The 23373-nt window shown below is 37.6% G+C and overlaps 1 protein-coding gene across 6 annotated transcripts in view; it reads right to left on the bottom strand.

The window, feature by feature from the left end:
- The window catches only part of LOC126457435 (mitochondrial dicarboxylate carrier-like), a 115266-nt gene that overhangs the window by 38541 nt on the left and 53352 nt on the right, over window positions 1-23373 (bottom strand). For all 6 annotated transcript variants that reach the window (XR_007585471.1, XM_050093709.1, XM_050093708.1 and 3 more), the window contains 2 exons: window positions 11556-11722; window positions 3944-4151 (listed from right to left, as the gene is read on the bottom strand). Coding sequence is in view for 5 of the 6 variants with exons in the window: in XM_050093709.1 (XP_049949666.1) it covers window positions 3944-4151; window positions 11556-11722 (375 nt within the window). In the remaining variant the exon portion in view is untranslated. The remainder of the gene's footprint in view (window positions 1-3943; window positions 4152-11555; window positions 11723-23373) is intronic.

Below are 23373 nucleotides of genomic sequence, written 5' to 3'. Positions count from 1 at the left end.
TCCCCTCCAACACATCACTAGTTCCAGGGTTTTGACACCTTGTTATATGTCACGAATTGACAAATAACACACTGTGTGTCTTTTCTTAGGGCATTATTATCACTTCTACCATCAAAGATATTATATTCTGGAGATAAATGAAGAACAGAGTACTTATTTACAATCCTCACCATCCAACCCTCCCCCAACATATAAGCTACAAGCTGGAGTGATCCACTATTCTATTTGTCACATCATTTCAATTTCATTTCATGTATTAGCCTAAGATTTTTTTGTAGTAATTGTGTGTGTGTGTGTGTGTGTGTGTGTGTGTGTGTGTGTGTGTGTGTGTGTGTGTGTGTGTGTGTGTCAGTCAGTGACACAACAAAACTCATCACACCCAAGCTGTGATCTTTGTTTCTGTAGTAATGAAGCATAGCTGCACTTATCAGGGTACATGAGCAAACAGAACAACTGATTTTGAAGTTCTGGAAATCATCAGTTACATCCAGAGCCTCTGCATGACATTAAAACAGGAATATGCAGTATACTTTATGCAACACAAATTATTTGACCAATCTTTTTCCACCAAATTTATGACAGATTTATGAATAATATGCACAACATTTTTCTAGAGGCATAACAATTAATGAAAAGACCTACAGTCATTTCATATATGACAAGGCAAGAGTACACACCTCCAATTTGTCTATGATAATATTACTAGGCCTTTCAGTTGATAGGACATTTCCTAATATACATATGTATGAATAAAGTAATCTAGAAGTAATTCCCATAATTAGCAGTGTGAATAGATTAGCACTAGTCATAATTTGGTTTTGGTATACTTTACAGAACCTGTCTGCAGAGGCTGCTTCTGTCTATTAATGAATAACTTAATTTGATCTCCATCCCTAAAGGTTCTTCCTCATTATGGGTTTTTTGGGAAATGATATGTTAGTGAATGAATGAATCTGAATGGTTGAATGAACCACAAAGACACCTGTGTCATCTGTTAATGAAAAAGTATGTGTTGTAATTGTCTCATCCTCCTACACCAACAAGGAATATGATTTCTTACAGGTTTCTAAGGATATCAACCATGAGTCTAATCATACACTATGGGCAGCACTTCCATCACTCTGCTCTCACTGTGAGTGGTGCCACAACATAGAAACACACCCACAGTATACTTCATTCCAAGTGGCATACAATGGTTGTCTCTGGATGGGCTTAAAAGGAGCAGTTCAGTCCCAAATATCTGCATTCAGCAACCGCTTTGAGGGAGGGATACAACATAATCTCAGTTCATTGCTGAGTACAATGTGTCGTCATTAATTAGCAGTCCATGCTCCCCAGTCATGGCACCATTCCAAATGCAGCCGTTAGTGTTGTGGTTTTAATGGCAGCCGAGATGTGGGACAGTAATTCTCTAGTCTGGCTGTTGCTTGTCTCTGACCAATTGCGTAGGATGTCACTGTTTGTAGCATGAAGTCCATTACTTGTTCTTGGATGGCAGGTGCAGATGAAAAGAGGTCATGATGTGCTTGATGCACAATACAGCTACCTTCACCTGTGGTTGTCAGGCATAATCGACGGGAACCTTGACAATGAATATGCCTGCCGTCACATTCCCATGCAGTCCAACATTGGGCAACTGTTGCATCTGAATTCTCCAAAAAGCTGATACTGCATGATTCAACATGCAGGCCAAATGGAGACTGACCATGATGACCTTTCAAACTATGCTAGATTCTGATAATGCCATCTCACATGAGTACATGGAATTTCCAAGTTCTTCACAGTGGTCACTCAACATCTGATGCAGTTCATGCACCTTATATACCCTACCAAGCCTGGTAACTGCATTAAACACACATCACTAATGCACTCTGGTCACCACTGTATTTGTCACAGAGGATCACAACTCTGAGTAATGTACCTGATGAACTCTGTGTACTTGTACACAGTTACGTCGTCATGTGCCCAGGTATATGTATGTGCACTCCATAACTCTGAAAAAGTGTTTACCCAAGGCATACAAAAGTTCTGTCTTGTTTATGTGCCTTTCGACTATAAACTGTCTGGTCAATGGTTACTTTTATTCCCAAAATTATTTAAATAACTTCCTATTACTATATAAATATACCAAAGAGAGAGAAAATTAGTAGCCCTTAAGAGCAAACTAAAGATTTAGGTAAAAATGATAATATCAATAGCGTACATTTTTGCTCTGATTTGTTTTTAGTTGTCAGGACAACTATTTGAAAAGATGACCCATTTTATGCTTTAAAAGCATCCCTGTCTAGGGTTCAGACTGGAATTCTTTGTACTGGTGCAATAGGTGTTGGGCAGGAAAATGCAAAGCTCCATTTATTCCAAATGAAATTCAAAGAGGTTATCTCAAGCATTCCTGCTATAATTTATCAGAATATTTGCACTCTGGGGTGTAAATTCTACTTAACATTTATGTTCATACTAAATATGTTTTGAATTTACCAGTATGTAGACAGCTAATAGAATTCTACGTAAAGTAACATAAACATTTAGTTTCAAGTATCTGACTAAAACAGCAGTCAACTAGTGTAAGAGGAAGAATGGCTTTTTACGTATTATTATTTTGGAAGTAATTTACACATGTGAGTGGATCAGAAAAGTTTTCTAGTCAAGCTGACATAAGTCATGAGGCATGATTTGATAAGCATGCTTATTAGCAAGAGGCCTCTCACAAGGAATCATCTCCAACATTCATGTGTTGTGACTTCTGAAATCTGCAGAAAACTCAAACCATGATAAGCAGATACAGATCTCTGCAACAGACCTATCTAATGCAATTTTAGCGTGGTGATGAAAGAGTTACCTCATTCCACATGAAACTCAAAGTTCTCTCAACTGTTATTATTTTTATTTATTAATGATTATGTATAAGAATAAAAGCCATTTCTAATACTTCAAAATATGTCCAGCAAGTTACTTAAAAAGCAAAAGAATGGAACACTTCCTAAAGCAGCACACCAATCATAATAGTATTGCCTAAACATGCAGGCTATTATCTATAACTATCAATGTACAACTATACAGCAGTAATACATAAATTTACAAGTATTTACTTTTCATAAGATGCTGGAAACCAATACCACACACTGTCAAATAAAACAACATTTTACAATGTTGTTATAAGTTTTAAATCTTGCTATTACACTTAACAGATTTATCATTTTTTGGTATGGTTTCATACGGACACCACAACAAAACGTTTATATAAAACATTACATTAATAAAAATAAACAATAGAAAGTCCAGGATAGAATAACTACAATATGGAAAGGATGGACTGCTAAGTCGCAGACAGGCACAGTGAAAAGAATACTAGAAATATATAAGCTTTTAGACAAAGTCCCTTATCAGAAGCAGAACTCTCACACATTAACACTGCAACTACTCCGCATTCAGGCTCTGGTGACTGTAGGCAGTAGCATGACCAGGTGATTTGTTGTTCTGTGAATGTGTGATACTTCTAAATTGCAATTTTTTCAAAGAAAATGCCTTTTTTGCATGCTGCACATCGACATTTTTATTTTTATTTATGCATCCAGATGCATTTCGCCTTTTTTAGAAGGCATCTTCAGTGGGTGAAAAGGCGAAACGCGTCTGGGTGCATAAATAAAAATAAAAATTTCGATGTGCAGCAAGCAAAAAAGGCATTTTCTTTGAAATATCTGCAATTTATATACAACAGCTGCAAAACTGGCCACTACAAGAAATGTGTGAGACTTCTACTTCTGACAGAGGATTTTGTCTGAAGGATATATTTCTGGTATTCTTTTCATTGTGCCTGTCTTTGGCTCAACATCTCATCTGTGTGGTGAGTAGCAATCTATGCTTTCCATGTTGTACAGAAACAAAAAGATGGTTTAACTAATATACAGAGACAAAAATGTCATCTCAGGTATTACGCACTCACCGCCACAATGCTTGCTAGGAAGTGGGTGCTAATGTTGTCTTTGAGATCTAAATAATACATTAGCATGCCTTTGCACTGGTCATAGAAAGTTAGTTGACCCACAGTCATCAATATCGATCGACCAGTAGCCATAGTCGCTCCTGAGAAAAGTCCACGCATGCCTTCTTCTTTGTATATGCGTGCCAGCCCATCAAATACATGTCGATAACTATATTTGCAAACAGAGCACAATGAAATTGCATTCTGCAAATAAGGTACAATATTAAGAATTTTAGATTAGAATACAACCACATAAAAAGATGATGAATGAATGCATAATTCATCAGCAGGAAAAGAAACAACTTCACATACAAAACCACACATTCTTCAGAATTTAGTAACCACTAAATAAAAGCAAGTAACAATCATCAATAGGCCTACTGTCATAACTGCAGTTTTATGATACAATCATTACTAATTTATTATAACATAAACAAAATTAGTGTTCATAAATTCAATGATTGTTCACAATTTAATATGACTAGCACAAAAAGAGAACATTGTGCACCCAAACAAATATTTTCCTCCTGCATTAATCTTGCTGACAAATAATATAAATCCTTCTGAAACACTTAACAGAGAACTATTGTGAACATGATCCACAAGACACGAAAATAACTAACTAGCTAAGAACAGATCTGAATTATTCAGCAAATGACTTATCATAGTTGATTGTGTGAGATTGATTGCACTCTAAGTTGTGTGGTACCCACATAAAAAAAAGAAAGAAGATAAACTTATGTTGATGCTTATGAAAAGTGAAGAACTAAGAGAACTCTTGTGGTCTTACTGCAATCAAAAAATATGAATCTTCTAATTTTCAGATGCTAAGTCAGAAAATAGTGTTTCTTGTTTATATGTTTAGGTATTGTGTCTCCTTCATCACGCAGAAATTCACACACTGTTCGCTTTATGTAAAACTATAACATAGTCCAAAGTTATTGCAATAATATTGCTACCTGCTTCCCAGAGAGTTTGGATACAGTTATAAATGTTCTATTTTAGTGGATTACATTACTGTTGTGCCCAGCCTTTCTTTTTTGTGATAACACTACTGAATTTTCTTCAAATGCATTATTGACACTTTTCCCTTAGTTAAAATTTCCAGGTTGACATACTGTGGTCAATATACGAAACTATTTTCTGATGTTTCATCTCTGACTGCAGGAGACATCTTCAGAGGTAAAATGGCCACTGCCTGCAGTAATGCAACTGCTTTACCACAACTTCCGAATGTTATCACAATGTACCAATAGCAGCTACAATGCTACATAGTGCCGCAGTTGCATGCCCGGTATGGGACTGGCACACACGAGTGCAACATCTACCATCTGATGGCAGGATCTCATCAGGCACACCACTGGCATTGCCTCCGCCATTGCCACAGTGACCAGCCAATGTATCGTCTATTGGTTCTCCTATCGTCCAATCGCCACTCGCCAGATTTGATACGGCTCACATAACTGTATTCAGCGAATGTGTGTTACTCTCTTGTTACAGTGCTTCTCTCACTGTACAGCTCTATGGACTTGTGATTTACACACTTACTGTAACATCACATTCAGTGTCAATAAAAACCACCTGTTATGTGTTTCTGTTTCCTTACGTGAGTTATTACAGAGGTGGTGACATGTTTGGTTGCTCACAACACGTGGACTGTGTTTTGATATGTACGAACTGTGCTTCAACACTCAAATAATACCATCAAGACACTCATCACTTTTGCGTGGGTAGAGTTTTACCACTATCACAAGTAGCCTAATCAGTCATACCTTGCCTGGGTAGCATAACTGCCGTGGCTAAGTTGCAAGTTCAATTTGTGTAGGCCTTGCATAAGGAGTACTACATCAGTTCAATAGTTATGGATGCCATTATTCTGTCAGCCCATGACAGAAAAGTTCATCAGTAAGCCTTCCAGTTTGTTGATCCATCTTTGGAGGAGATCTTACAGATTGCACATTCGTTTGAAATTGCCTAGGCGGCAGGCAGGCAATTGGAAAGTTGGGCCAACAATGCGGTAGTGCAAATGGAGTATGGACATCAACAAACTTCCTCATTCAGTTACATTCAAGCCTAACAACCAGGAAACAGTGTTTATTTGCAGCAAACTGTGAACTTTTTCCTCTGGACCTCACTCACAGCAGGTGCTAGAACAAGCTAACAACCTCTTTCTTCTTGCCAACTATGTTTTTCACAGAATATCAGGATAAATTGCCCTCACAGATGGGCAGCCTGCAATAACTGTCAACGAGAAAGTCACATTACAAATGGTTGTTGTACTAGTACACAATTTACAAACCAGTGAAATTAAATAGTGATGCATATTAATGTCATCTAGAGAGCTCCAAATTAGCAGGGACAAACAATTCATTTATTTCTTTACATATTGGGAATCAACTCATAAAATTTCAATTGGACATGGGGCAGCCGACACTCTGATGAGTTACAAACATATGAACAGTTAAGTGCCCAGCATTGTCCGAGAAAAAGACACTTAATTACAACAAAATATCTCAATCCAAGCTAACAGTCACTTCCTTCTTGCCCAGCATGTTTTTCTCAGCATACCAGGATAAACCATTCTCACAGATAGGATGTCTGCAATAAATTTCAATGAGAAGGTTATGTTAAAAGTTGTTGTACTAGCACACAACATACACACAGTAAAATGTCATTAACAATGAATATTAATGCCATCCAGACAGATGCTAATTCCAAATTAGCAGAGTCAAACAATTTGTTTATTACTACATGTATTGGGAATCAGTCGATAAAATTTCAAGAGGACACAGGGCCGTCGCCCCTCTGATCAATGTTCCCACTTACCAACAATTAAGTGACTCAAGATTGACCAGCACTAAATGACACATCACAAGTGAATTTACAACATAAAGCCTCATATAAAAATGTCAATCATCATGTAACTCTTCTAGTGGCAAACAGCACAGTAGCACAAAATCTTTTCAGTCTGGACGTCTTCTCTTCATTTCATTCTGTCATTAGTGATTCATTAAATTGTGTTTTAGAATAGGCTCCTTTCCAAAATTAGAACAGATTTGTAGTGAATTCTTGAGAGTAACTTTGAAATAGATATTACCATAAAGCCATTGGAATGTCCTCAATGTTTTCTTGCTAGACCCATACCGATCACTCTGTGAGAGCAAGTAAAACTGGAACTAACATATTAATGACTTCAGAAGTAATTGAGTCAGAGGGTAATACCTTTCATGACAATCACGAATAACATTAACCAAAATTGCACCTCTGTGGGAGTATTTTTAGGCTACTGTAAATGCTCAAACCATCATAGATACGCATCCTATTCCATGGCTTGAGGAATTACTGGCTATACTCCCGGTCGGCCAGTACTTCCGGCACATACCTCCAGCAGAAGCTGGACTAAACATCCCAGCAACTTGTGGATATTTAACACACCTTTCAGACTATTCAGATATAAGCAATTAGCTTTTGGTATAGCCAGCACACTTGGGGCAACTAATGCAGCTTGCAGCCAGTTCCTTGTTGCTTAACTTAGACGACAGCCTTGTCCAGCGGTGCTATGAAACGGTAACACTTACAAACTCTACAAATTCTTTACCAAGTCCTGCAAGAGGCTGGTCTCAAATGTAACTTACAAAAGCCAATTATTTTCACCCATCTATTGAATGTCTCAGCCATACAATTTCAAAACAAAACTGCTAACCAACAAACATATTGCTGCAATCAAAGCACTTCTGTGACCAACCAACATAAAAGAATTACAGACCTTTAGGGAAAAGTAACTTACGACAGTAAACTCATTGCACAAGTGGACAAATTTCATATCCTCTAAGTGCACTAAGTCACAAAGGGACCCCCCTTCCTTTGGTCAGATAAGTGAAAAAAGGCATTATACATGCTTAAAACAAAAACAAAAAAAACTTCTGCCCCATACTTGGTTACTTTCCAACTAAGCAAGCAACTTCTACTTACCACCGATGCCTTCCAATATGTCACACTGTGACACTGACAGGTGAGAATGCCCAATAGCTTTCATATCTAAAACACTGAATCCATCCTAGCTAAATTATTCACAGATCAAGAAAGAGGCCCCAGCTGTAATTCCATGTAATCCTGTATGGAGTTAGGTTCCGTCTTGTAGCAGACCATAATCCACTTATTTCATTGTTTGGACCACCTCCTCAGCTACTGGATAAGACAGCACAGGTTGAGTCAATATAACTATGAAATTCATTTTCACTCTGTCACAACATGCAAACACTGATGCATTACCACGTTTACCTATGGGCTCACATCTATCACTTGACACTGAAGAAATATTATGTACTCTTTTGGATGATGAAGCCCAATTGATGACAGACTGCTTCCCTGTAACCAGCACCCACGTCTGCAATGCTGTAGGCACTGAAGCAATTAGGCCGTATATCCCCAGCTACATATTACATTGGTGGTCAGAATGTCCTTGTGTATAAATATTTTTCCTTAGGGCACTGCCTGATTTTCAAAGATGGCATTGTTTTGCTCACAACTGAGCTCAGTGCGCCAAGATTGGTTATACGAATGTTGCTCTGTGCAGATATCCTCAAGTTGCTTCATTAAGGCCCAACACCATTACACTGGTGGCCATAATTAGTTCCTGAGCCCTCCAACCTGCCATTTGATGCCTATAATACTCCAATTCAATCCTCACCAGTTCTGGAAGCAGTACACCTATAGTGATTAGCCAACATACCATCTGCCAGCATTTAAGCCAGCTCTCTCCTATCATTCAGCTGCCCCTCACTAGCTTTGATACTGCCTACATAACTGTGCTTTGCGAATGTGAGTTACTCTGCTTGTGACTGTACTTTTCTCTTGGGGTAGCTCTTTGGGTTTTTGATTTGCAAATTTACTGTAGTATCATGTTCCATATCAATAAAAACTGTCAATTGTGTGTTTGTGTTGCCTTATATGTGTTACTACACTGCCGCTGCTATTTTATTTCCAAAGATGTCTTCCATACTCTCAGACAAAATACCAGTGAATAATTTTATGTACTGACCACAGCCTGTCAGCCCAGAATTTGTAACTGAAGTAAAGATCATTGCCACACATTACTTGGTTTCACTAACTTCATCCTACCATTTCTCTCCTTAAATATAATATTTGTTATCAATTTCTCAACTTTTCTATTTTAAAGTAATTTTAATGAGAGTAGTATTTTTCTCAGCACTGCTCCCTCAGTGATAAAACTTGAGGACTATCTCACTTCTTCAGTTTTCTGCAAAGCTTGGCATTAACCAAAAAACTAAATGACCATATACATGTACAGTACGCTATAGGTTCATAAAAAACCTTTTAGTTTTTGCGAAGTTATTGTTGCTTCAATTTATTTTCTTTCTCCAAGAAAATTTTTCCTCTCCAAAAGAAAACTGTGCTTTCAGCGTCAGTTTTCTAACCTTTCCCCTCTACTTTTTTTTGCAAACATCAGCTGTTTGGAGAGGAAGTTTTCTATAAATGCTAAGATTCATATTTTATTATGCTATGTGCCATTGTAATTCTGTCAGAGACAGCAAAGGACTTGGAAGAGCAGTCGAACAGAATGGACAGTGTCTTGAAAGGAGGATATAAGATGAACATCAACAAAAGCACAACGAGGATAACGGAATGTAGTCGAATTAAGTCGGGTGATGCTGACAGAATTAGATTAGGAAATGAGACACATAAAGTAATAAAGGAGTTTTGCTATTTGGGGAGCAAAATAACTGATGATGGTCGAAGTAGAGAGGATATAAAATGTAGACTGGCAATGGCAAGGAAAGTGTTTCTGAAGAAGAGAAATTTGTTAACATCGAGTATAGATTTAAGTCGTTTCTGAAAGTATTTGTATGGAGTGTAGCCATATATGGAAGTGAAACATGGACGATAAATAGTTCGGACAAGAAGAGAATAGAAGCTTTCAAAATGTGGTGCTACAGAAGAATGCTGAAGTTTAAATTGGTAGATTACATAACTAATGAGGAGGAATTGAATAGGATTGGGGAGAAGAGAAGTTTGTGGCACAACTTGACTGGAAGAAGGGATCGGTTGGTAGGACATGTTCTGAGGCATCAAGGGATCACAAATTTAGCATTGGAGGGCAGTGTGGAGGGTAAAAATCATAGAGGGAGACCAAGAGAGGAATAAACTAAGCAGATTCAGAAGGATGTAGGTTGCAGTAGGTACTGGGAGATGAAGGAGCTTGCATAGGATAGAGTAGCATGGAAAGCTGCATCAAACCAGTCTCAGGACTGAAGACCACAACAACAACAAACAACAACATGTGCCATGGAATTGGTTAGGAGATAAATCAATGTATTAAATAAATCTGGTGCCGAAGATGGACTTGGTAAACAAAGTGCATATTTAGGCTTACAAATGATGAATTAATTAATTGTGTTTATTGTTTTGACCACAACCAGAACTTAAATCAAATGAAAATGCTAATGAAATCCAATTTGATTAACCGGTATTTGAGACTGGAGCGACGTAATACTTCCAGGATTCTTTCTTTAATGACTATTGCCAATCAGGTTATCTTTGAGTGTCTCATTTTGCACCATTGTCAGGTGAATTAAAAATATAGCAGCACTCAAATGTTACCAAAATGCACCTGACAAGATTCAAATACTTTTCCAGTTTTGTGTTAAAGCATTTTTCCTGTTTACTCCCTTTATATTTATTTACTGTCCAAATTTTTACTTTTTGCACTGCATTACCACCACACTCTCTGTTGTGGATTGGCAAGAGAGCCAACCCACTATGAGAGGAAGCCGAAAGGCACGCGTTTTAGCTCACGCAGGCTGGTGTGAGGTCTGGAACAGGTCAAGGAAATGAGACTAACAAAAAACGTACGTAGCTGCTGGAATACTTTACTTTAATCCGTAATTGGTGAACATCGCTCTTGGCGGTACATGTTTTACAGCATCAATAGTAACTGGTAATGGCGCCTTGCTAGGTCGTAGCAAATGACATAGCTGAAGTCTATGCTAACTATCGTCTCGGCAAATGAGAGCGTATTTTGTCAGTGAACCATCGCTAGCAAAGTCGGCTGTACAACTGGGCAAGTGCTAGGAAGTCTCTCTAGACCTGCCGTGTGGCGGCGCTCGGTCTGCAATCACTGATAGTGGCGACACGCGGGTCCGACATATACTAACGGACCGCGGCCGATTTAAAGGCTACCACCTAGCAAGTGTGGTGTCTGGCGGTGACACCACACTCTCAAAGATGTTATTTACTGTATGTTTCTTTTTCAATCTAGATGTGTAAATTCTTTTCCAATGTCACTTACAAACATTGTAACCTCTTTGGTGACAATACACAGTAACTGTCTGAAGATAGCCCTGTAAGCCGAAAACCGGTTAACACAATAAAAGTAATACTGTAGAACAAAAGTGAATTAGTGCTTTTCATTTATTACTTTAGTTAGGGATAACAGCTAAAAAAGTCATGAAAACACAATAACATATTGATGGTGCTATACAAAACATTGTCTCATAGCTACATATTGTCAAGGAAATAATCAAATTTGTGTGCATTATATAAACATACTAACTTTCTCCTTTGGTTTCGAGGAAGTTTCATATCATTCTGCATACGAACATTTATTACATCTGCTGGTGTTCCAATGAAACCACCAATTGTACCACCAACTGCTGCTATTCCTATTTTAAGGTGGAAAGGAACATTATTTCCTTTAGGGTCCATGCGTTGCTTCACAGCCTGAAATCAGTTAGGTTTCGCATAAGCTGTCAATGCATCTATAGTACTAATAGATAATTACTCCACAGGCGCCTCCAACTAATGGTAAAAGATAAGTTCCAAATTGCAACAAGAAAAGATTAAAAACATAAAAAATGAAAAATCTATCATCAGGCATGAAACAGATCACAAGCAGTATGGAAAGGGAACAACCACACTCTGGTATTTAGGAAAAAAGTTTTCCTTTTGCCATCAAGTGAATCTCCAATTTCGAAACCAGGGCATTCAGTATTCACTTTTTTTACTGAAAATAATCTTATAACATTTAAGAGTATCCATTATTAAAACTTCAAACAACATAATGATATTTAAATGACATCATACTCATTAGTAACTTATTGTCATGTTCCACTGACCATATTCACAAAAACTATTACAATGTTGAACATGTCAACGGAATATTTTGTTCGAAAACATTTCTAAAAAAAAAGTGAACAAAAAAGTTTTGCACCACATAAATATCCATAAACACATACAAGCTTGTAGTCAAGGTGAACATTAAATGAAAGAATAAACCTTATGAAATAAAAATCTAAATACTGTAACTTGTGTTGCTGTGTTGCTCTATCCCATGCACATTTCAACTTCCCTCAAACATGCTCAGTTAGGTTCATGTCATATCTACAAATAATCCATTTGGTTGATTACTGCCTCCTGGAGGAAACTGTCCACTAAGTGAGTTAATATGCTTGTCCATTATTATCTTCAAGGATAAACCTATTGATAGAATACTGGTGGTAGAGTTGGACAATAAGTTGGAGAAACCTGTCGCAATAATGCACAGCCGCCAAATTACCTCTGATGGTGATGAGAGGTGTCCAACATCCCTACATTATCTCAGAACAAGATACAACTCCCTGCTCTCCATGGGAGTGCACCTCTGAGACATACATTGGTTCCTGGCCACCTCCGCACTTTTCTACATCTACAACCATACTCCGCAAGCCACCTGACGGTGTGTGGCGGAGGGTACCTTGAATACCTCTATCGGTTCTCCCTTCTATTCCAGTCTCGTATTGTTCGTGGAAAGAAGGATTGTCGGTATGCTTCTGTGTGGGCTCTAATCTCTTTGATTTTATCCTCATAGTCTCTTCGCGAGATATACGTAGGAGGGAGCAATATACTGCTTGACTCTTTGGTGAAGGTATGTTCTCGACACTTTAACAAAAGCCCGTACCGAGCTACTGAGCGTCTCTCCTGCAGAGTCCTCCACTGGAGTTTATCTATCATCTCCGTAACACTCTCGCGATTACTAAATTATCCTGTAACGAAGTGTGCTGCTCTCCGTTGGATCTTCTCTATCTCTTCTATCAACTCTATCTGGTACGGATCCCACACTGCTGAGCAGTATTCAAGCAGTGGGCGAACAAGCGTACTGTAACCTACTTCCTTTGTTTTCGGATTGCATTTCCTTAGGATTCTTCCGATGAATCTCAGTCTGGCATATGCTTTACCGACTATCAACTTTATATGATCATTCCATTTTAAATCACTCCTAATGCGTACTCCCAGATAATTTATGGAATTAACTGCTTCCAGTTGTTGACCTGCTATTTTGTAGGTAAATGATAAGGGATCTATCTTTCTATGAATTCGCAGCACATTACACTTGTCTACATTGAGATTCAATTGCCATTCCCTGCACCATGCATCAAGTCGCTGCAGATCCTCCTGCATTTCAGTACAATTTCCCATTGTTACAACCTCTCGATACACCACAGCATCATCTGCAAAAAGCCTCAGTGAACTTCCGATGTCATCCACAAGGTCATCTATGTATATTGTGAATAGCAACGGTCCTATGACACTCCCCTGCGGCACACCTGATATGAGTCTTGAAATCACTCTTACTTTGGAAGACTTCTCTCCATTGAGAATGACATGCTGCGTTCTGTTATCTAGGAACTCTTCAATCCAGTCACACAATTGGTCTGATAGTCCATATACTCTTACTTTGTTCATTAAACGACTGTGGGGAACTGTATCGAATGCCTTGCGGAAGTCAAGAAACACGGCATCTACCTGGGAACCCGTGTCTATGGCCCTCTGAGTCTCGTGGACGAATAGCGTGAGCTGGGTTTCACACGACCGTCTTTTTCGAAACCCGTGCTGGTTCCTACAGAGTAGATTTCTAGTCTCCAGAAAAGTCATTATACTCAAACATAATATGTGTTCCAAAATTCTACAATGATCGACGTTAGAGATATATGTCTATAGTTTTGCACATCTGTTCGACGTCCCTTGTTGAAAACGGGGATGACCTGTGCCCTTTTCCAATCCTTTGGAATGCTACGCTCTTCTAGAGACCTACGGTACACCGCTGCAAGAAGGGGGACAAGTTCCTTTGCGTACTCTGTGTAAAATCGAACTGGTATCCCCTCAGGTCCAGCGGCCTTTCCTCTTTTGAGCGATTTTAATTGTTTCTCTATCCCTCTGTCGTCTATTTCAATATCTACCATTTTGTCTTCTGTGTGACAATCTAGAGAGGGAACTACAGTGCAGTCTTCCTCTGTGAAACAGCTTTGGAAAAAGACATTTAGTATTTTGGCCTTTAGTCTGTCATCCTCTGTTTCAGTACCATTTTGGTCACAGAGTGTCTGGACATTTTGTTTTGATCCACCTACCGCTTTGACATAAGACTAAAATTTCTTAGGATTTTCTGCCAAGTCAGTACATAAAACTTTAATTTCGAATTCATTGAACGCCTCTCGCATAGCCCTCCTCACACTAAATTTCACTTCGCGTAATTTTTGTTTGTCTGCAAAGCTTTGGCTATGTTTATGTTTGCTGTGACGTTCCCTTTGCTTCCGCAGCAGTTTTCTAACTCGGTTGTTGTACCACGGTGGCTCTTTTCTATCTCTTACGATCTTGCTTGGCACATACTCATCTAACGCATATTGTACTATGGTTTTGAACTTTGTCCACTGATCCTCAACACAATCTGAACTTGAGACAAAACTTTTGTGTTGAGCCATCAGGTACTCTGTAATCTGCTTTTTGTCACTTTTGCTAACCAGAAAAATCTTCCTACCTTTTTTAATATTTCTATTTACGGCTGAAATCATCGATGCAGTAACCACTTTATGATTGCTGATTCCCTGTTCTGCATTAACTGTTTCAAATAGTTCGGGTCTGTTTGTGAACAGAAGGTCTAATATGTTATCGCCACGAGTCAGTTCTCTGTTTAACTGCTCAAGGTAGTTTTCAGATAAAGCACTTTAAAAAATTTCACTGGATTTTTTGTCCCTGCCACCCGTTATGAACGTTTGAGTCTCCCAGTCTATATCCAGCAGATTAAAATCTCCACCCAGAACTATAACATGGTGGGGAAATCTACTCAAAATATTTTCCAAATTATCCTTCAGGTGCTCAGTGACAAACCACCAGTATAAACTACCAAAGCGCATACCAGCTACGAATTACACTCCGTCACTGCAACAGTTAGTTTCACTAGAGAACAGCACAGTTAATTTTTTTTAGTATTGTATTACCACTGCTATAAAAATCAAACTGATTGTTCATTTGTGAATAAATGTATTATGAAGCTGAAATTAATATTCCCCTGCTTACAGAGATTAACATAAGATGCCTGAGTGTGAATCCCACACATATTTCTAATTATTTCCTTTTATGTACTGAATCAATTATTTGTTAATGGTTTATTCCATATTATTCTCCTCTAGCACATCAAGAAGCAAAACACAGTGATTGAATCCGAACTTTTTTTTTTTTAGGAAATGCGAAACACTTCTTACTTACTTCCTTCGTATGGCAGATATATGAAATTCCTTTTCATCACAGATTTGTGTTTACCTAAGGAGTGTATTTCTGACAAGGCTTGAAATATTCGGATTTTCTTTTACTAGTTATAACTTAAAATAATTTGGTTTCATCAAGTTTTGCATCTGTTCCCACGGATCTACAAAGTTTTGTTTCTGTAAAGATGGATGTGTATATATTATCATAAGTTAACAGTAGAAAGACACCTTAATACTGGCACAAAGGAGAAAAGAAACTGAGTTAATGACTATAGTTGACTGTGATTACAAATATGTGACGCACAGAAGACTAAAAGTAGTTAAAACATCACAAACTGTAAGTCCTATTCTGTACCTTCTAAATTACAGTGCAACTCACTGGAGGGGAATTCTGCCTTATGCAAGACATCTCTGTTGTTTCATTTTCAAGCAGAGATGTTTCAGCATTTTTTGTGCTATCATCAGTGGGTTTATTTGTCTGTTTTCCTTCTCACATGAAACTAATGGATATTTATACTAGTAGCTTTGAGTTTAATATGCAATTTACAGCTTGTCATAGTTTTCAATGTTGTGGTGTTTTACTTTATTTGTGTTGTTTTTCATGATTTGTTCACCAAGCAAGCTTAGTGAATAAATCATAAAAAGCAATGTGTGATGACAGAAGCACAAGAAATAAGTGTGTTACCTCAACACAAAGAAAGCAATAACACGACAACATCAAAAACTGTAGATCGCATAGCATATCCAAAGCAACTGGCATAAATATCAAATAGCTTCATGTAAGAAGGAAGATAAACAAATAAACCCATTGAAGATGGCAAAAAAGTGCTGAAACATGTTGAGTGAAAGCTGCTGTGTCATCCAAACAAGACACAGCCCAGGCAACAACATCACAGGTGCAAAGAAGCTTACTGATGCCAGTGCAGTAGAGACTCGCCACTAGTGCAAGTTGCACAAGCGCCACAGGAGGTGCTGAGGATGAAAGTATTAACTTCGCCTTGGCCAATTGCTGGCCGAGTACAATCCACCAATGACTGGACAACGATGGGCAGAAGCCCACTCAGCAGATAGAAAAGCAGCTCTCACTGCACTTGGTTACAGATCATCGACCAGGTCTGACTTAGACGGAGAATGTCATCTAGTGAACTCTTAGACATGAACAGATAGTAGTTATTATTGCATTTTCTATGTACTGTGAAGTTTACTTATGATTATCTGCACTTAGCCATTCAGGACCTTTTTTGTGTTATATTACAAGCAGTGTTGCAGACTTCATTATTCAACAAGTCAAAAGATAAGTAAACCTTTTAACTCATTTGTGTGACTTTGTTACTATTTTGTTGGAGTGTTGTAGAACCTTCATTCTCCAATCCTGTTACCTGACCCTGGGGTACAGGTGTGTAATAGTGGCAGGGAGAAATTGTCTTAGTGGTGTATTTCACCAGAAGCCATTCTACGATCTCACAAACGCGGCCTACCATAAGAACAGTGGCAACTTGGCCTCCATAGCAGTACCAATGAGGCTTTTACAAAACTGGTGATGAGGGTTTAAAAAAGAAACAACAAAGGTGTCTTGTATAAGGCATAATTTCTCTCCAGTTTTCTTAACAAGCACAGAAAGAGGAACTGCAACATTCGCAAGATGATTCCTGGCAACACCTTATCCTCTGGACGGATTTCAAAGTCTGAGTCCTCCTCTGTATTGTTGACAGCACAGATTATATTCTTGTAGAAAGCAAGATTTTTGTCCCCCACGTTTGCTTTTTTTAAGGCTCTTCCAAATTGGATAACATTTGATTCCATTGCTTTGCCACGTTTGCATATCCCTTTTCCTTCAGCAGTGTCCATTCTATATGCCACTTTATCTCTTACTATTGCATTTCCATGTTTACTTCTGGTTATCACAACCCGTTTTACAGGGCAAATCTGAAGTGCCACTGACTAGGTGGCTTAACGACATCAGCAACTGCATCCTTCCAACACCGACTGTCGACATCTATTCTTAATTGGAAAACTATTCTATGATCACTGAGCACTTAATTTTACTCACTAGGTGAGGTAATTGTTAATTGACCCTGAGAAATTCTTATACTTGACCAAAAATTCTGGCCACAGAAGCGGCCACCATCATCCCCGTCGCCAACAGTTATCAATCAATGGTGGCTGGATAGAGGACGGCCATAAGAATGGCCAAAAACCAACCCATAGAAGACATGGCCAGCTCTCATTTGGCACTCCCTGCCAGGCGATCTGAGCATCAGCTTTCATGCAGCACTGTGGAGGTTGAGGAGAACTACAAAGGATTCCTGCAGCAGATCAAAGAGTGGACAACAGCATTCTTCACTATGAGGGGTGCAGGAGATGAAAACGTGTACTTCCTCCTTCCAAATGCTGAAGATTTCAGAAAAGTCAAAGTGAAGCTACAAAGCTCTCACCTCCTTCCTAGGCTTATAATGCTGTCCCAGTCAATCGCGTCAGGCCAGTGTTCTAGAGTTTCTCAAAACACACAGGCCCTGAACTCTGAAAAAGAAAGCCCTGGAAGACATCGGATCTGGTGTGTGCACAGTGATGTGCATCAAATCCATTCACACACAGAGAGAGTTGCCTTCACTAACTGCTGATCACCAACAGCAACTGTGAGAACAAGAAGCTCTTTTTTATGCAGCTGACACTCTGGGCACTGTTGAACATTTACGGAACAAGAAAGGCCCTCCCTAGTGCTTCTGTTGCCAAGGGGGTGGGACACATGGCACACCGCTGTACCTTCCCCAAGGAAAGTGTGAAGTGCGCAGGCGAACACGTCAGTGTAAGATGCCCACTACACAAGATCAACCCTCCCAAGTGCAAGAACTTTGATGGCTAGCAGGTTACAGCTACCACGGACATGACTGTTTAAGGCCACGGTAGCCCACTAACATTGAGTCCCACTTGTAAAATGATGCCCTCCTCTAAATAGCATTATCTTTCCTCAACAGAAGTAATAGATACCAAAAATATTTTTTTCAAATTTTGAATAGGTTAATAATATCGCAGCTGGTTTTCTACAAGAATTTCATATGATTTTGTACATGATGTATTATATTTCAGACTAAAATCCATAAAAAGAAATTACTTTATTTTCATTGTTACAATTGATATGTACTAGCTCTGAATTCACAGTTGAAATTATTTTCCTTTAGAAAAGATTTTAAATTACAAAATATTTGGCACATTTAAAATTTCTATTATTAATTATGGAATTTAGTGCAATTTTTTAAAATTTATTTCTGGATTCATTTATAAAATAGTAATAGAAATTAATTTGCCAAGAGAATTTGTAAACCCTTTGTAATATTGTTAGTAACGCAGAGTGAGGTAGAAGTGGGCATGCCTCTGATGTGATTGGATGTGTTTTTATTTTTCAGAAGAACAATGTAATTTTTTGCTTTGTTGAAGTGGAAATTGTGACAGTGTGATATACAAAAATGTGAGTGAGTAAAATTTTGAGTAAAACAAAGAAATTCAGAACTTACTATGTCAACCGGAACAATGAGAACCTATAATGTCAAAAATATCAGCTTCAAGAATCAGCCCCAAGACGTGAAGAACTGGAGCCAACTATGAGAAAAGGAGATAAGTAAAAAGTTTATTGTAAAATCTTACTCCTCATGACACTTATTAAAAGAGTTAACCATAAAGATGGAGACAATCAACAAATGGTGTGAGTGAGAGGTAGATTATAAGTGGTGGCATCGCCCAGGATCAATTGACTAATAATGAAATTTTGTCTGCTGCAGAAGAAAGGAGAGTGATTTGTGTCATCTACATCTACATCTGCAGTTTATGTGTAAACGAATTTCTGATCACGTGAAGAAATAAGACTGAGAGCTGCCTAACAAAGTCGTATCAACACTGACGATGCACTACCAACAATGACGGACCGGATCGAATGAAAGAGGAATTTCCAGCTATATTCAGGGACATCAAAAAGGAAATATAAGTACAAACTATTTGTGAAATTAATTTGTTTGTGCACTCACGTGCTTGTTAGCAAACTGAATAGAGATGAGGGTAGGTTTAATGTAGAAGTGAAAGTTGTGGGACCCAGTTAGGACATGTCTGAGGCTAGTGAAATCGTAGACAGCAAAGAAACAATAGAAACGCATATTTTGCAGTTAATTTTGGCAACACTAGAGGAAATGAAAACAGATAACAACAGCAAATTTAGTGCAGTTATTAGTTATCTGAAATAAGAACTGAAAACAATAGTAAAATGGACAGGGTCAAAGAGCAAATGGACCAACTCAGTAATCAGGTTTCAGAGCTAAAAATTGAGTTGTCAGAAGTGTTAAAAAGTGTGAATGAAAAAATTGATATCTTAGAAAATAAATTTATTATTTTGGAAAATGGGTTGATACTGAATCGGAAAGACAGTTAAAGAATGTTAATGACGTCAGAGTTGAACAAAAGGCCATAGTGGAAAAAATGGAATAAAACATCATCAGATTAGACCAAAAAATTTTCAGTGTTGGAAACAATATGCAAACTAATTTAAATTTTTTAGATCCAAAGATTTCAGCAGTTCAGGAAAATTGCATTCACAAAACTCTATGTTCAAACAATGGTAATGCATGGTCTAACACTCCTATCAAAAGTTTTCCATCAGACAATTTACATCCAGTGGATTTTCTCCACCACTGTAGAGCGAGTTTTGTGTCAGGCATGAATGACAATTAAAAAATTAAATCTGTTAGAAGATATGTTGAAGGCAAAGTGCTGTCATGGGTAAATTTAAATTTAAGTCAGTGGGAAACATATCAAAGTTTTGAAAAAAGTTTTTTAAATAAATTTTGGTTGGAAGCTGAACAGGGGAGAATTAAAAGTGAATTTTTGAATGGTCCCAATTGTAGGAATAGAGACAGTACTCTCAAAGAGTTTTGTAAGAATCAGCTTAAAAAATTAACATGCTTTGACAAACCATTTGACGAAATGTAATTGATTGATGCACTTAAAGGAGATTTCCAGAAAGGTTGCAGTGGGATTTAGTACATGGGCCTGATGATTGTCTTGAACAATTTTTACGATATGTTGAGAGACTGGATAGGGCAGTGGAAAGAAGTATGTACCATAACAATAATAATGATAGAAATCACAATGGGAATAACAACAGAAACGGAGATAATGGTAACTTCTATAAAGATCAAGATGCTAATATAGAGACAGAAGTTTTGAACATCAGCAGGATAGAAATAATGAGGGAAACCATGGGCAATTTAATAGGAGAAACAATATAGAAGTAACTACTCGGGAAACAGCAGTCCGCCTCAATGGAGGTCCACTGTTTTGGGGCTAGGAAACACAACAAGTACAGGACCCCCAATTTACACTTGCAATTAGACAATAATATGGCAATATGGCATGAGTATCTGAAGTTGAACAGAAGGAATATCAGATTTCTCATTTATGTTTTGATCAAAAGTTTTGGGATACTATGTTTAATTATAGTTACGTAGGTGCTAATCACAAACCAGAATGTGAGAGTAGTGAAAATTTTTTATGTAGTATGTACTAATGATTTCTTCTTTTTGTTGTAAAACAGTGTTACTGATGTATGTAAATCAGGTGATGACTATATTGAATCTGAACTAGGTGGTATTTTTTATGTAGATTGAATGAGAGTTGTTAAATAACTGAGGTTGGTAAGTCTGAGACTGGTAGCCTATTGCAAATGAATGTAGGTGAGGTAAGTAACTTTGATGGCAAACAGACTTCTGTTGTTAATGATGTTGTTGAGAAGTAATTTTGGAAGAAGAATATGATGATGATGATGATGATGAGTATCACATATTTGTGGAGTTTAAGAATAATAAAGTTTCAGAGGTATTTGTGAGTGATGTTGACAAAACAGGTGAGGTAAGTGATGTATGTAATGATGTTAGTGAGATTCATGGAAGTCCAGTCCAGTCAAAGCAGTTTTTCATTAATGTCATGCAGAGTAATGATCCAAAAGTTAAGGTTTGTTATCCGTAAGCCTAGAGAATTAAGGTGAAAACTTTTTTTAAGTTTGTTTGGGACAGATTGACGATAACATAGATAAATGTTTAGATTAGATTAGTTTTTCGTTCCATAGATCCGTGCTGAGGAGATCCTAATGGATGTGGAACATGTCAATTTTTTTTTTTTTTTTAAGTTGAAATAACAATACTAATAGTATGAATATATACAATACATCATTTGTTTCTATTAAAAAATTCGTCAATGGAGTAGAAGGAGTTGGCCACTAGTAAGTCTTTCAGGCTCCTTTTAAACTAATCTTTATTTGTAACTAAATTTTTTATGTTTGCTGGCAAATTATTGAAGATGTGTGATCCTGAGTAGTGGACCCCTTTTTGAACTAAAGTAAGTACTTTTAAGTACTTGTGCAGATCATTTTTGTTCCTGGTATTGTATGTATGAACTGAGATGTTTGTTGGAAAAAGAGATATATTATTTAGAACAAATTTCATTAAGGAGTAAATATACTGAGAGGCAGTAGTTATATATCCAGTTCTTTGCAGAGGTTTCTACAGGATGTCTGTGGATTTACTCCACAAATAATACGTATTACACGCTTTTGGACTCTGAAAACTTTCGCTTGACTTGAAGAGTTACCCTAAAATATTATACCATATTACATTATGGAATGAAAGAAGGCAAAGTATGCAAGCTTTTTCATTTTTATGTCACCTATGTCTGCTAACACTGGAATTGCTAATACAGATTTGTTAAGGTGTTTCACAAGTTCTGTGGTGTGCTCCTCCCAACTGAATTTATTGTCAAGTTGTAATCCCAGGAATTTAAGACTGTCAACTTCTTCTATCTGCTCTTCTTCATACTTTATGCATATGCTGGGTGGAAACCTCTTACAGGTTCCGAATTGCATATAGTGAGTCTTTTCGAAGTTTAATGTCAGTGAGTTGGCTTTAAACCATTTATTAACATCCATGAAAATATCATTAGCAGATCTTCCTAGAACTACACTTGACATACTATTTATTGCAATACTTGTGTCATCTGCAAATAAAATGAACTCTGCTTCTCGCAGTGTAACTGATGAGAGACCATTAATGTACACAAGAAAAAGCAATGGCCCTAAGATGGATCCTTGTGGGACACCACTTGTAATTTCTTCCCATTCTGATGATGACTGATGACTTAATTCACTAGTCCCTTGCAGTGACACCCTTTGTTTCCTGCTAGCGAGGTATGACTTGAACCATTTTGCAGCACTGCCCGTGACACCGTAGAATTCTAATTTATTTAAAAGGGTGTTGTGGTTCACACAATTGAATGCCTTTGACAAATCACAGAAAATACCTGCTGCTTGTAAATTGTTATTTAATGAATTAAGTACATTTTTCACTGTAGGTGTAAATAGCCTTCTCGATATCAGAACGCTTCAGAAATCCAAACTGTGTTCTTGATAATATGTTATTTGTGGTCAGATGGTACATTACTTTTTCGAAAATTTTTGAGAACACTGGCAAAAGTGAAATCAGTCTGTAGTTTGATGGTATCTCTTTATCCCCTTTCTTGAATAGATGCTTAACATCTGCATATTTTAGCCAGTTAGGAAATGTCCCAGTTATAATTGACTGGTTAGATAAGTAACTTAGAATTGTACTAAACTCACAAGAACGTACCTTAATTAACTCTGTTGATATTTCATCGTAACCACTAGAATGCTTTGTTTTTAAAGATTTTATTATGGAAGTTATTTCTTTGGGTGAAGTGAGTGACATATTCATGTACCTGAAGCTATTTGTAAAGGCTAGTTTCAGATATTCAAGGGCATTATTTACTGATCCTGACAATGCCATTCTATCAGTAACGGAT

The sequence above is a fragment of the Schistocerca serialis genome, chromosome 2 (genome assembly GCF_023864345.2).
Source record: "Schistocerca serialis cubense isolate TAMUIC-IGC-003099 chromosome 2, iqSchSeri2.2, whole genome shotgun sequence".
In the NCBI taxonomy this organism is placed as follows: domain Eukaryota; kingdom Metazoa; phylum Arthropoda; class Insecta; order Orthoptera; family Acrididae; genus Schistocerca; species Schistocerca serialis.
This window is presented reverse-complemented; position numbering and strand designations above follow the sequence as displayed.